General features: G+C 35.2%; 1 protein-coding gene across 4 annotated transcripts in view; it reads left to right on the top strand.

Moving 5' to 3' along the window:
• XPR1 (xenotropic and polytropic retrovirus receptor 1) overlaps window positions 1-15,483 on the top strand; it is a 234,292-nt gene that overhangs the window by 150,256 nt on the left and 68,553 nt on the right. For all 4 annotated transcript variants that reach the window (XM_040636319.1, XM_040636318.1, XM_040636320.1 and 1 more), the window contains exons 5-8: window positions 21-244; window positions 3,141-3,290; window positions 3,549-3,632; window positions 5,684-5,765. In XM_040636319.1, coding sequence (XP_040492253.1) covers window positions 21-244; window positions 3,141-3,290; window positions 3,549-3,632; window positions 5,684-5,765 — 540 coding nt within the window. The remainder of the gene's footprint in view (window positions 1-20; window positions 245-3,140; window positions 3,291-3,548; window positions 3,633-5,683; window positions 5,766-15,483) is intronic.

Here is a 15,483-nt window from a genome sequence, read left to right as displayed (position 1 = left end):
TTTGGTTTTTGTTTTTATAGAAAAGCTTGCAGAGGCTCAGCGCAGATTTGCTACGCTTCAGAATGAGCTTCAGTCATCACTGGATGCACAGAAAGAGAGCACTGGTGTTACTACACTGCGACAGCGCAGGAAGCCAGTCTTCCACTTGTCCCATGAGGAACGTGTCCAACATAGGAATATTAAAGACCTTAAACTGGCCTTCAGCGAGTTCTACCTCAGTCTTATCCTGCTGCAGAACTATCAGGTACTTATCCTGGAAAATGGAACCTTCAAAGAATCGAGAAATTTGGAATTAACCTTGAACTATACTAATGGGCCGATCCAAAAAGGAAAATCTTTAGCATGTCATTATTATTTTTTAGGTTCTTTTTTTTTTTTTTTTTTTAAGATTTTATTTATTTGACAGAGAGAGAGAGACAGCCAGCGAGAGAGGGAACACAAGCAGGGGGAGTGGGAGAGGAAGAAGCAGGCTCATAGCAGAGGAGCCTGATGTGGGGCTCGATCCCACAACGCCGGGATCACGCCCTGAGCTGAAGGCAGACGCTTAACCGCTGTGCCACCCAGGCGCTCCTATTTTTTAGGTTCTTAGTGTGATTTCAGATGTTCTTATTGGTTAGAAACCATATATCAAGGGTGGCAAAATTGTGTTAATAAGACTTCTACTTTTGAAGATCAGTTTTCCAAAACGTTTTGTACAGTGTGCACAAGTAACCCTTGATTCATGTTTTACTTCCTATTTTTAGAGTCATCTCTGATAGTAGTAAGTAGAAATAAATTATATATGTCTTATATATATAAGAAATTATGTATATAAGAAAATATATATATATTATATATATCCAGCCACTGCTGGCTATGTAAGAGCTTTACATTCCTCCAAGCCTATAACAAAATTTCCACAAAGGCAATTAGTTAACTTTCCTGAAACTAACACTAATAATATAAAAGATATTAACTTTACAACTTGCCACTAAGAATCCTTCCAATTGTATTATCCATAGACTGTAACATAACTCTATTTAAAAAAAACTTTATGTAAGTACCGGATCATTATATTGTATACCTGGGACTATTATAACACTTAACTACATTAGAATGAAAATAAATTTTTTTTTAAAAAGTTGAAAAATATCTTGCGAAAGAAATTAGGTCACAGCAAATATGTATAGAGACTGAATATCTAGGCTACTGTGATATATCACTCAACAGTTTTAAAACCCAATCTGAAAAGTTGAATTACCATGTACACTAAACTATGGAAATAGAAGTCTTTTATTCATTTCTAATTCTTCACAGATTTTTTTACATATTTAAATTTGTTTACATATTTAAATCTATAACAAATTTATTGAAAAACAGATTTGTTCAATAATAAAACATTTAAATAGGCAAAAGCATCTAATCTTTAAAGAGACCTTACATACTATTCTTTTTCCATTTTGTTATTGTGATTAGTACTTCTAATCAGTGGTTATATAAAACATTATATAAAAACTAATGGTTATATAACAAAAGTATTCTAGGGGTAAATATTGGAATTTTAAAATAAAAAGTCATTATAGTCTCATAGCTGCAGTAATCTAAGTTGTTAATGCATGTACTTATTTCCCTCNCTTTCCCTTTCATAATTCTACCTTCCTTGGTAATTTAATATTTTATCATTCAAAGAAGAACCCAGTTGGAAAATAATTTTAGAAGAATAGTAAACTATATGATGATAAATTCCTTTCCTTTGAAATTTATCTGTAGCTTTATAATTTATATTTAAAAAGAAACAAAAATGTATTTCTTCTTTCTTTTAATGCTATAAAACATTAACATTTCATATTTCATTGATTGTGCTTATGTGTTGCAGAGAAACACCTTTGTTAAATTTTATTTTATTAACTTTCCCAGAAGCTTTTGTTTGGGGTCATTATAAAAAGCTCCTTGGGAAAACAAAAATAGTTGTTAATTATAAAAGTTCTGTTCTATTCTCTATTCTTTAAGGCTGGCTGTTCTGTAAGAATATATATTGGTAGTGAGGAGAAAGGAAAATTAATTGAAAGCAGTCTCTAAATCACGGTGTATGTACCCCTAGGAGAGCTTAAGATGATTTGTTAAAGTATGAGACAAAAATTATAAACAAAATTAGTAAGGAAGCAAAGTCTAATTTGGAGTAAGTGCTCAATTTTTTTACTGATAGGGATATGTGATTAGCAAATTTGGGAGATCTCTGGTTTAAAGAACCATGCAAATCCACAGTATCCTGCTTTTTTGCATGTATCAAAGAACAACAATTTGAGAATGTAGAAAAGTGTAGTATTTTGATATTATAGAAATGGTGGAGGAGTGCAAGCTCCTATCCGTTATCAGCAAAACTCTGTATGTATGATCACTGTTATTCTTTTTGCACCCCCATCCCCAAACTGAGAATGGATGGAAGCAAAATGAAGTTAAAAGAAATAGATGATCTTTCATTTTCTGTGCTGGTTCATACATGCTTGCATAGTAGGGGGAAAATATATAGCTACACCAGTCCTTCAAAAAACAAAGAACTAATGTATTCAGTGTATGATAAATCCAAAATATTTTCTGGTAGTATCCTTTTGATCATGAAGCAAAATTATATAAATTAGCCTTTTTGAGAATAATTGTACATAAGAAAATAGAAATAAGAATGTTTTTAGTTTAAGACTTCCATTAATTTACTTGAAATAGGAATCATAGGGTTCATAGTTTAGGGTTTCTTTTATTACTGATGGCATACTACCTTGAAATAGATGGAATAAGAAAGAAGAGTTTTTTTCTTTTTTAAGATTTATTTATGAGAGAGAGCATGTGGTGGGGAAGGACAGAAGGAGAGGGAGAGAGAGTTTCAAGCAGACTCCTCACTGAGCATGGAGCCTGATGTGGGGCTCAATCTCACTACCCTGAGATCACAACCTGAGCTGAAACTGAGAGTCAGTCGCTTAACCATCTGTGCCATCCAGGTACCCCAAGAAAGAAGAGTCTTATCCTTTTAGTAGTAAATGCTTATATGAAAGCATTGCCATTTCCGTTAGTACTCAGTCATCAATCAGCTCATCAATGCATCATGCTTATTATTTTTCTTCTTTTATGGTGGTGAAAATTATAGTTTTTCTCATTTCTTTCTGTAGAATCTGAATTTTACAGGGTTTCGAAAAATCCTCAAAAAGCATGACAAAATCCTGGAAACTTCTCGTGGAGCAGATTGGCGAGTGGCTCATGTTGAAGTGGCCCCATTTTATACGTGCAAGAAAATCAACCAGCTCATCTCCGAAACTGAGGTATAGTAATCTCACTTATGTACCACGTGTTTTCAATAGCACTAATGTCTTATTTTTAATGAATAGTTCCTCATCTGTATTCTCCTTTTGTAATTAGTTGCTAGCTTTGAATACGATATTCTTACTCATGACTTTTTCTTTGTCACTATACATTCACCAAGAGGTTATCAGAATATCATGTATATAAATGGTTCAGAATTATTTATGTATTAGTCAAGATTAGTATAACGTGTGTCAAAATTGAATGTGTCTTCCTAGGCTGTAGTGACTAATGAACTTGAAGATGGTGACCGACAAAAAGCTATGAAGCGTTTACGTGTCCCCCCTTTGGGAGCTGCTCAGGTTAGTATTTGCTTCCAGTTGTTTGGTTGGTTGGTTTTGTCTATTTAATAATCAACACAATCTGTTTAGTTGATAAAACATACTTGTTTCATTACTTTAAAAAATATGTCAGGGACGTCTGGGTGGTTCAGTTAGTCTGGCTCATGATTTTGGCTTAGGTTATGATTTCAGGGTCTTGAGACTGAGCCCTGCATCAGGCTCTGTGCTGGGTGTGGAGCCTACTTAAGATTCTCTCTCTTCATCTCCTTCTGCCCTCCAACCCTACTGTCTCTCTCTCTCCTTTAAATACATACATACATACATACATACAGCCAGGTTTTTAAAGTAGTTATTACTATTGTTATTTTGTTTTTGAAAAATTCAGTGCCAGATCTCACTTCACGATGAATGAATTGTGATGCCTTCCTACCTTTCTCTTATCATGCTGTATTCCTTCTCTTGTTTATTCTTATCGACATGCTAACTTCTTGGTCTCCCCAAATTATTAAGGTGAGGTATTTCTTTCATGTTACAATCACCAAATGATTATGATTAGGTATTTAATGATACAGGGTGGGAAGATTCAGGTATGCTGGGATACTACAGAACTTCATCCAAAATGCCATAGTTACATCAAAAAAAATCTATTAAATGAGATCTACACAGTAATTATACCAAAAACATTTAGGATATTCTATTTCATAAAATAAGTCTCAATAAACTAAAAAGGATTTAAATCATAGAATATAAATTCTCTGACCACAGTGGAATGGAAATCAATAACAAAAAGATCTTTCTCATCCTAATAAAAGGCATTTATGAAAAAACCTATAACTAATATCATATTTAATGGTGAAACTCTGAATACCTTCTCCCTGACTAGGGACAAAAAGGATATTCATTCTAACCACTTTCATTCAGCATTGTGCTAGAGAATCTAGCCAGTGCAGTAGGATAGGAAAAAGAAATAAAAGGCGTTCAGATTAGAAACAAAGAACTAAAACTGGTGGAGTTTTTTGCTGATGACATGGTAACCTATGTGGAAAAATCCAGTGAATCATTAGAGTAGCTACTAGAACTAATTAGTGAGTTTAGCATAGTTGCAGAATATAAGACCATAAATAAAGTAAATTGAATTTCTATGTTCCATTCAGACCAATTTGAAATAAAAAAAATTGGGGTGCCTGGGTGGCTTAGTCGGTTGAGGTCTGCCTTCGGCTCAGATCATGATCTCGGAGTCTCAGGATCGAGTCCCACATTGGGCTCCCTGCTCAGTGGAGAGTCTGCTTCTCCCTCTGCCCTTCACCCTGTTTGTGTGCTCTCTCGTTCAAATAAATAAATAAAATCTGGGGCGCCTGGGTGGCACAGCGGTTGGGCGCTTGCCTTCGGCTCAGGGCGTGATCCCGGCGTTACGGGATCGAGCCCCACATCAGGCTCTTCCGCTATGAGCCTGCTTCTTCCTCTCCCACTCCCCCTGCTTGTGTTCCCTCTCTCGCTGGCTGTCTCTGTCTCTGTCGAATAAATAAATAAGATCTTTAATAAATAAATAAATATAAATAAATAAATAAATAAATAAAATCTTTATAAAAAATTCACTTTAAGTTACCCCACTCTTATTAGTGTTGTAATAGTTGTTAATAGTGTAAGTAATATAGAAAACAAGTGTTCTTAATTTTGCCATTGTCTCCATGGTTCATAGTACCAAATATGTGAATTCTGAGTAATGGTGACCTACAAAATATAATGATATATACATTGTAAAAATGAAATTGCACTTGGATTTCTCCCATAAGAAAAACTCAGTGTATATATAATTCAGTGTTGAAGATTAAATTCTTATTTATTTAGGAACTGAGATTTTTGTAAAGGAATTCGAATAACTGGCAAATCTATTTTATATTACAGGAGAATGAAGGACGTTTCTTGGTTCTGATTTATAAAAAATTCAGTTCATAAAATATTTTTGTTTTCATGGTAGAGCTTTGGGACTCATACTACTAATTTATTACAGCATATACTAAATGTATGCAGTGTTTTGCCCTATGCCTAGCATGCTGTTTTTCTGTCTACAGCCCGCACCAGCATGGACTACTTTTAGAGTTGGCCTATTTTGTGGAATATTCATTGTACTGAATATTACCCTTGTGCTTGCCGGTAAGTTGTTTAAATTTTGAATTAAATTATCCTTATTAATATGTCTATGTTATCTTCTGTCCCTCTGTCAAAACTAGTGCCAAACTAACAGAGCTGCTACTGAAAGAGAAATTTGTCAGGTCTTAAGTTTTTGTTGTTACAAATGATTGGGAGGGATGGGGTGGCGTTTGGTCATTTGTTTGGTTTGTTTTTCCTTTTGGGCATAGTTATCCTTTAAAACATTGCTAGCTTATGACTTTTATTCTCCATCATTTTCTAGTTTTTATGTACAATTTATAATTTTTCAGAGTTCAGTTATCAAGAACCTCAGCTTCCTTAATCACAGTTGAGAGTAAATAAGATTACAGAATTCATGTACTAAAGTTCATTCACTTTGCTTATTGGAGACTCTCTCACATCCTTTCCAGAATGTATTTGCAGTTACTTGGAATATAATTTTAAGAAACATGGTTGTATAATTTCCTATTCTATAGAAGTTAAGAATTAGAAAGAGATAGGAGGGGGGCGCCTGGGTGGCGCAGGCCTTAAGCGTCTGCCTTCAGCTCAGGGCGTGATCCCAGTGTTCTGGGATCGAGCCCCACATCAGGCTCTTCTGCTGGGAGTCTGCTTCTTCCTCTCCCACTCCCCCTGCTTGTGTTCCCTCTCTCGCTGACTGTCTCTCTTTGTCAAATAAATAAATAATATCTAAAAAAAAAAGAAAGAAAAAAAAAAGAAAAGAAAGAAAGAGGTAGGAGGAATTGCTGAAAGCAGGGGCACTCCCAGCCTCAAGAAATGATATAACAGCAAAGGAGGCATTATCTTACTAAACTTCCCAACAGGATTTGACATACCCCTCAGCAGCATTTGGCATTGTGGATCATTCCTTCTTAAAGCTCTTTCTTCACTTGGTTTCGCTGGGAAACCACACTCTGCTGGCAATTCTTCCCAATCTCCTCTGCTAGCTATTCTTTTCTTTGTGACATCTAAATGTTGGTCAGTACAGCTGTGCTGAATCCTCCAATCTCTTTCTCTGTCAACATGCATTGCCTACCTAGGCAATCTCTTCAAGCCTATGGCTATAAATATTATCTGTATGCTAATGACTCTCAAGTATGTCTCCTGTCTCCTCTGAATGATATCTAATTGACTATTTGGATTTGTAGTAGGCATTTCAAACATGCATGGACAAAATTTTTTTACCCCCAAATACGCTTTCTTTTCCATGGATCATCACTTTTTATCAGGTTAAAAACCTTTAGCCTCTCTTTTCTCTCACACCTCATCTCCAATCCATCAGCAAATCCTGTTGCTTTATCTTTAACAAAAAAAAATTTTTTTTGGCTCTGCACTCAGCATGGAGTTTGCTTGAGAGTCCCTCTCTCTCTAAAATAAAATAAATAAATCTTTTTTAAAAATTAAAATAAAATTTTTTTTAAGTATAGTTGATACACAATGTTAAACTGGTTTCAAGTGTGCAACATAGTGATTCAACGACTCTACATTATGCTGTGCTTGTGACAAGTGTAGGTACCATCTGTTACCATACAACACTATTATAATGGGATTGACTGTATTCCCTTTACTGTACCTTTTATCCCTGTGACTTATCCATTCCGTAACTAGAAGCCTACACCTTCCATACTCCTTCACCCATTTTGAATCTGACCACCTGAAGCAGTGCCATCCATGTTTTGCTTAGTATACTGCAATAGCCTTCTGAACTTGTCTCACTGCAGCCACTCTTGCCTCCTTGTAGCCACCAATGTCTTTTTTTTTTTAATGTAAGTTAGATCATATCACCGCCCTCCTCAATATCTTTTTTATGGCTTCTCTTATAATCAAGTTGAAACTTCTTACTATGGCCTGGAAGACCCAATAGGGTCTTGCCCCTATGTATATTCTGACTTTATATTCTGACATCTTCTCCACACTCAGTTTCACTTGGTTTCACTCTGTTTCCAAATACATTTGTGGTGGTACTATTCCTTGAACACACCAAGCTCGTCCCATAAATGAGCCCCTGCAATTGCCTAAAAATTGCTTTTTCCCCTAAGATCTCTATGTAGCTTACTCCTTCACTTCATTCATATAGTGTCTATTCAAATGCCACTTCTTCACTAAGGCCTTCCCTAATTACCCTACCCTAAAATAGCCTGTTCTGTCCCTTCAGCCTACATTAGTTTTCTTCAGAGCACTTTTAAGTACATGACATATTATTATATATTTATGTTTCTTCTGTTTTCCCACTGGCGTGTAAGTTCCTTGATGTCTGGACTTTTGTCTCCTGTTCACCATTGTATCTCCAGCACTTAGAATACCACCTGGGCCATGGAAGGGGTTCAGAAAATGTTGATGGAAGTCAGAATGGATAGAAGAGAAGGACTGAGATAAAATTAAATAATAAATAGAAAACACACAAATAGCAAAAAGACAGACACAAATCTTGAATGTTCTTGCATTCAAGGACTTTTACTGTAAGGGCAAATAATCCTGGTATACCTCAAGAGTGTGTATACTTAAGCTTATAATGATATCTGTGAATCATTAATAAAGGATTAAATTCTGTTCGGGGAAGTCTGCAAAGAAACATGACTTAGAAATAGATGGTATTATATAAATATCCATTATATTCTGTCTTCAGTGTTTAGTAATCATAATAGTGCCTGAACACAGAAGGTTTCTGTAACTGTCACACTTACTATTCTCGATTGCAAGGAGTGTGTATTTTTCATTTTGTTTTTCAGGTTTCTAACACAGTGCTACACGTATAGCAGATGATTAAGAAAAACTTACTGAACTTGTTTTTCCTCATTAACATTCTTCTTATTTAAGATTGTCAATTATAAATTATGAAATTATAACCCAAGTTGTAATGGCTCTTTGAGAGCATATGAACTTTACCTATTAACAGTGTGCTTTCATTTGTGTTTTTAGAATTCTCCTTCCTACCAGTTACTAAAAATTCTATCTAATAATTATGGCCCACTGTAAGCTCATGATTTAATACTGGTATAATTTATGATCATATTTTAATCTAGTTCTATTTCTTTAAATATATACAGCCTATTTATATAGACTACATGGAAATATTGCAATAAAAAACCCAGCCTTAGATTTTCAAGCTAGCTGTTAGGGAAGGAACACTGACTTGTCTTCAAAAGGCCTTGCTTGGGTTTCAGTCTTAGCTCCACTGTTTGTTCATTGTTTTGGCTTTAAGGGTATCATTTAACTTCTGAAATAATTTCCTTATTTATTAGGTGAGCTTACTACCTTAAATTTACAGGGTTGTTTTAGAATTCATTCATTCAACAGGTAAATTTTATGTATTTCATGGTTATGCTTGACACTTAGATAAGAAAATCCCTTTCCTTATCAAGTTTATTATGCCAGGGAGATTAAAACATATATTAAAACAGTAATAATACACTACAAGACAGAAAATGTTAAATGTTCTAAGCATGTCAAAGGAACAAAGTAATTACTTTAAATGAAAGCATCAGGGAAGACTTTATGGAGGAAATGGCATTTTTGCTGGACACTGATGGAATGAAAGGCATTCTAAGAGAAGGAGACAGAGATTTAGTTGGTAGGGGAAGAGGGTGGGGCATAGGAGGGGGCAGTGGGTTATGAAGGAGAGAAATGATAAATTCACCTAGTGTGAAGGAGAGTGTTAGATGATAAGAGTAGAAGATACTTGAGACCACTTCATGGAGATCAACTCAGAAGCATAAGTAAAACATGGAGCACGTGGGTGGTTCAGTTGGTTAAAGATCTGACTCTTGAATTTGGCCCAGGTCATGATCTCAGGGTCTTGAGATTGAGCCCCACATCACACGTTAGGCTCCATGCTCAGCAGGCAGTCTGCTGGAAATTTCTCTCTCCATCTCCTGCTGTCGCTCCCCCCAGTCCTGCACACACGTGCACACACTCTCTCTCAAATAAATAAATCTTTAAAAACAAAAAAGACGTATGAAACATGTTTACAGTTGTAAAGCACTACGTCAGTATAAAATTATATGGGAATGTGATGGGAATTGTTCTTTCTCAGAAAAACCTCAGTCGTTTGTGTGTGAAATTTTTTCTTTTATTTTCAAGATGAGTATGGTTGTAATTATCATCATCAAATAATAAGAAAAAATAAACTTTATTCTTTTTATGTGAGTGCATTGTAAAGAAGTTTTTTTTAATTCAGGGACAAATTGAGGTTTTGTTTTCTTTTGTAAATACAGACTGTTTTGTGAGATAGTCTAATTTTTTTTTTAATGTATGTGGTTTATGCATTTAGTGTGGTGCATTATGTTCTCTCACCTCAGAACTCTTCTTTGTTTGATTTTTGTGTGTGTATGGGGGGAGGCAGGGTAAATATAAAGCCAGCTGTCTATCTTTATTTATCTCCCAGTGGGTACTGAAAGATAACAGTGTTGAGAGATGAGAGAGAAACACAGCAGTAGTAATGCATGTACAAGCACAATTCTTTTTTTCATTCACATCAAAAAATAATGTGCGTAATTGCTGTAGTTTCTCAAGGGGATATGACCTGATATTTAGTAATTTGTCTGAAATTCACATATTTCAGATATTTAGTTTGATGAAGATGAAAAGTTACCTGATTTGATTTTTTAAAACTTGTTCTCTTATAGATTTCTAGTAACCTTTACTTAATTTGATACAATAATAATATATCATATTTCATTTTTTGGTTTGATAAAGATAGGAGTTTTGCTATTTAAAGTACATATAAGGGTGTGAAATAGCAGGCACTCATACCCTAATAGTAAGAGTAGTAATTGTTTCAATCTCTTTGGAGGATAATTTGGCAGTATATGTAAAACTTTAAATGCAAGCACTTTGGTTAAGCAGTTTTATTTCTAGAAATTTATCTTATAAACATACTTGTATATAGATGCAAGGACATGAATGAGACAAGTGTATTCACTGCCATTTTGTTTATAGTAACAAAATCCTAGAAAACACTCACATGTCTATCAATTGGGAATTGTTTAAAAAACTAAATAAAGTTACCTCTGTACAATGAAATGCCATGAAGATATTAAAGTGAATGAGTGAAAATGGGTATAGCACTTTGGAGAACTGTTTGGCAGTATCTACCAAAACTGAACATATACTATACTGGGTTGTTTCTAACCCTCAGTTAATGTGTATTGTCCTGCTGTGAACATGCATATTCAGGGATTTGTTTGAGTACCTGGTTTCAGTTCTTTTGGATATATACCTAGGAGTGGAGTCATTCAGTTATGCGCTAATTCTGTGTTTAATCTTCGAGGCACCACCAAATTGTTTTTCATAGAGGCTGCACCATTTTTCATTTTCACCAGCAATTTATGAGGGTTCCATTTTCTTTACACCCTTACGGACTTCGTGGTTTTCCTTTTTATTTATTTTTTTAGTTATAGCCATCCTAGTGGGTGTGAAGTGGTATCTTGTTAATGTTTTGATTTGCATTTCCCTAATGACTAATGGTATTGAGCATCTTTTCATGTGCTTGTTGGCTCTTTGTATATTTTCTTTGGAAAAATGTCCAAGTCCTTTGCTCATTTTTTAATTGAGTTGTCCTCTTACTGTTAAGTTACAGGAGTTCTTTGTATATTCTGGGTACTAGACCCTTACCAAGATACATGATTTGGAAATATTTTCTCCCATTGTATAGATTGTTTTTCGCTTTCTTCATTATATCCTTTGATGCACAAAAGTTTTTATTTTGATAAAGCCTGCTTTCTCTATTTTTTTTCTTTCTTTGAACTAATTTTTGCACATGATGAGAGATAGGGGTTCAACTTCATTCTTTTGCATGTGGCTATGTAGTTGTCCCAGCACCATTTGTTGAAGAAAATATTCTTTTCCATTGAATGGTCTTGGCACGCTTGTTGAAAACCAGTCGGCCATAGATACATAGATTAAGTGCTAAACTCCCATTTGCATTCCATTTGTCTGTATGTCTGTTTTTATGCCAGTACCACAGTGTTTTATAATAAATTTTGAAACCACAAAAGGTGAATCCTCTAACTCTATTCTTTTTCAACGATATTTTGGCTATCTGGGGCCTCTAGCAATTCCATATGAATTTGAGGATCGACTTTTCCATTTCTGCAATAAAACGCCATTGGAATTTTGATAAGGATTGTAATAAATCTGCAGAACACTTTGAGCATTGCTGTCTTAACAGTATCAAGTCTTGTAAATCCATGAAATTGGGATTTCTTTCAGCAATGTTTTGTAGTTTTTAATGTGTACATCTTACACCTTCTTAAGTAAATTAATTCCTAGATGTTTTATTCTTTTGGTTGCTATTGTAATTGGAATTGTTCTTAATTTCATTTCAGAGTATTCATTGCTGGTATGTACAAAGACAACTAAATTTCATGTGTTGATTTTGTACTCTGCAACTTGGCTGAATTTATTAGTTCCAGTGGTTTTATTGTGCATTCTTTGGGACCTAGGCTTATAATTTTGTTTCCTGACTGTTGTATCTATGGATTTTGCTTAGGATTCAGGATGTAAAACCGTATATAGCTTTTTATTCATAATCTGCTAATTAATCTTGCTATCATATTTGACCCTTTATGGTCTCTTCTTCATTTAACAGCTGAAATATCCCTTTAAAATTATTAATTGGTCATGTCACTTGTGTGTAAAACCTTTCATTGGCTTCATACATTGAAGTAAAACTGTAAGTCTTGACAAAATACTATAAAGTCCTACCTGATCTTCCCTTGGCTAACTTTTTACCGCTTTGCCTCTCATTTATTTCAGTTATACTGGCTTTCGTCTTCTTCCTGTTCCTGGAACACCAGGCTCGACCTATCTTAGGGTCTCTTGTATTTATCTATTTGGAGTCCTGTTTTTCCATATATTCACATGATTCATTCTCTGCCTCCTTAAGATCTCTGCAAATGTTGGGGCATCTAAGTGGTGCAATTGGTAAGCGTCCAGCTCATAGTTTTGGCTCACATCCTGATCTCAGGGTCATGGGATCAAGCCCCATGTTGGGCTCCACTCTCAGGACAGAATCTACCTAAGACTGTTTCTTCCTCCGTCTTTCCCCCTGCCTCTCTAAAGTAAATAATCAAATCTTTAAAAAAAAAAAAAAAAAAAAAAAAAAAAAGATCTCTGCAAATGTCATCTCCTGAGAGATCTTCTTAACCACCCTATCTAATATAGCACCTAATAACATCATTCTTCATTTCCTTTCCCTACTTTTTTTTCCCTTAAAACCCTTATCACTATCTGACATTATACAGAAGTTTCCAGATGACAGATATTTTTTCTGTTGTTTATTACTAAATCTCCAGCTTTTTGAATGCTATTAGGTATAATAAGCATCTTATAAATATTTATTAAATTAATGAAGAGTCTTCCTCAAGCAAAAGGAAAAAGAAACTGATATATACTTAATACTCGTCATTGTTTTAGGTGTGTAATATATGTTGATCACATTTAATCTTTTTTTTAAGAACAATTTCAACTTTATTGTTATCTTTAAAATTTAAATACAGTTAATTAACGTATAGTGTATTATTAGTTTCAGAGGTAGAGTTCAGTGATTCATCAGTCTTATATAACACTCTGTGCTCATTACATCATGTGCCTTCCTTAATGCCCATCACCAAGTTACCGCATCCCCCCTTCCCCCTTCCCCTCCAGCAATCCTCGGTTTGTTTCCTATAATAAAGAGTCTCTTTTGGTTTCTCTCCCTCTCTGATTCCATCTTAACTTTATTTTTCCCTCCCTTCCTTGATGATCCTCTGTTTTGTTTCTTAAATTCCACACATGAGTGAGATCATATGTTAATTATCTTTCTCTGATTGACTTATTTTGCTTAGCATAACACCCTCTAGTTCCATCCACATCATTACAAATGGCAATATTTCATTTTTTGATGGCTGAGTAGTATTCCATTGTGTGTGTGTGTATAGACATGTATATATGTGTATATATGTGTCTATATACATATGTCTACACACACACACACACACACACACACATATATATATATATATATATATATATATATATACCACATCTTTATCCATTCATCTGTTGATGGACATTGGGGTACAGGTGCCCCTTCGGATCACTACATTTGTATCTTTGGGGTAGATACCTAGTAGTGCAGTTGCTGAGTCATAGCTCTATTTCAACTTTTTGAGGAAACTTCATACTGTTTTCCAAAGTGGCTGCACCAGCTTGCATTCCCACCAACAGTGCAAGAGGGTTCCCTTTCTCCACATTCTCGCCAACATCTGTCGTTTCCTGAGCTGTTAATTTTAGCCATTCTGACTGGTGTGAGGTGGTATCTCATTGTGTTTTTGATTTGTATTTCCCTGATGCCAAGTAACGTTGAGCATTTTCTCGTTGGTCTGTTGGCCATTTGGATGACTTCTTTGGAGAAATGTCTGTTCATGTCTTCTGCCCATTTCTTGACTGGATTATTTGTTCTTTGGGTGTTGAGTTTGATAAGTTCTTTATAGATTTTGGATACCAGCCCTTTATCGATATGTCTCTCATTCTGTCAGTTGTCTTTTGGTTTTGTCGACTATTTCCTTTGCTGTGCAAAAAGCTTTTTATCTTGATGAAGTCCCATTAGTTCATTTTTGCCTTTGTTTCCCTTGCCTTTGGCAATGTGTCTGGGAAGAAGTTGCTGCAGCTGAGGTCAAAGAGGTTGCTGACTGTGTTCTCCTCTAGGATTTTGATGGATTCCTGTCTCACATTTAGGTCTTTTATCCATTTTGAGTCTATTTTTGTGTATGGTATAAGGGAATGGTCCAGTTTCATTCTTTTGCATGTGGCTGTCCAATTTTCCCAATACCATGTGTTGAAGAGACTGTCCTGTTCCCATTGGATATTCTTTCCTGCTTTGTTGAGAATTAGTTGACCCTAGAGTTGAGGGTCTATTTCTGGGTTCTCTATTCTGTTCCATTGATCTATGTGTCTCTTTTTGTGCATGTACCATACTCTTGATGATTAGAGCTTTGTAATACAGTTTGAAGTCTGAAATTGTGATGCCACCAGTTTTGGTTTTCTTTTTCAGCATTCCTTTGGCTATTCAGAGTTTCTTCTGGTCCCGTACAAATTTGAGGATTGTTTGTTCCAGCTCTGTGAGAAAAGTTGGTTGTATTTTGATAGGGATTGCATTGAATGTGTAGATTATTCTAGGTAGCATAGACATTTTAAGAATATTTTTCTTCCAATCCATGAGCATGGAACGTTTTTCCATTTCTTTGTGTCTCCCTCAACTTCATTCATTAGTGTTTTATAGTTTTCTGCATACAGATCCTTTGCGTCTTTGGTTGGGTTTATTCCTAGGTATCTTTTGGTTTTTGGTGCAATTGTAAATGGGATCGACTCCTCAATTTCTCTTTCTTCTGTTCCATTGTTAGTGTATAGAAATGCAATTAACTGTGCATTGATTTTATATTCTGCCACTTTGCTGAATTCCTGTATGTGTTCTAGCAATTTTGGGGTGGACTATTTTGGGTTTTCCACATGGAGTATTGTGTCATCTGCAAAGAGTGAGAGTTTGACTTCTTCTTTGCCAATTCAGATGCCTTTTATTTCTTTTTTCTTTTCTGATTGCTGAGACTAGGACTTCCAGTACTATGTTGAACAGCAGTGGTGATAGGGGACATCCCTGCCACGTTCCTAACTTAAGGGAAAAGCTCTCAGTTTATCACCATGGAGAAAGATATTTGCTGTGGGCTTTCCATATATGGCCTTTATG

This window comes from Ursus maritimus, unplaced genomic scaffold (genome assembly GCF_017311325.1).
Source record: "Ursus maritimus isolate PB19 unplaced genomic scaffold, ASM1731132v1 scaffold_2, whole genome shotgun sequence".
Lineage (NCBI taxonomy): Eukaryota > Metazoa > Chordata > Mammalia > Carnivora > Ursidae > Ursus > Ursus maritimus.
This window is presented reverse-complemented; position numbering and strand designations above follow the sequence as displayed.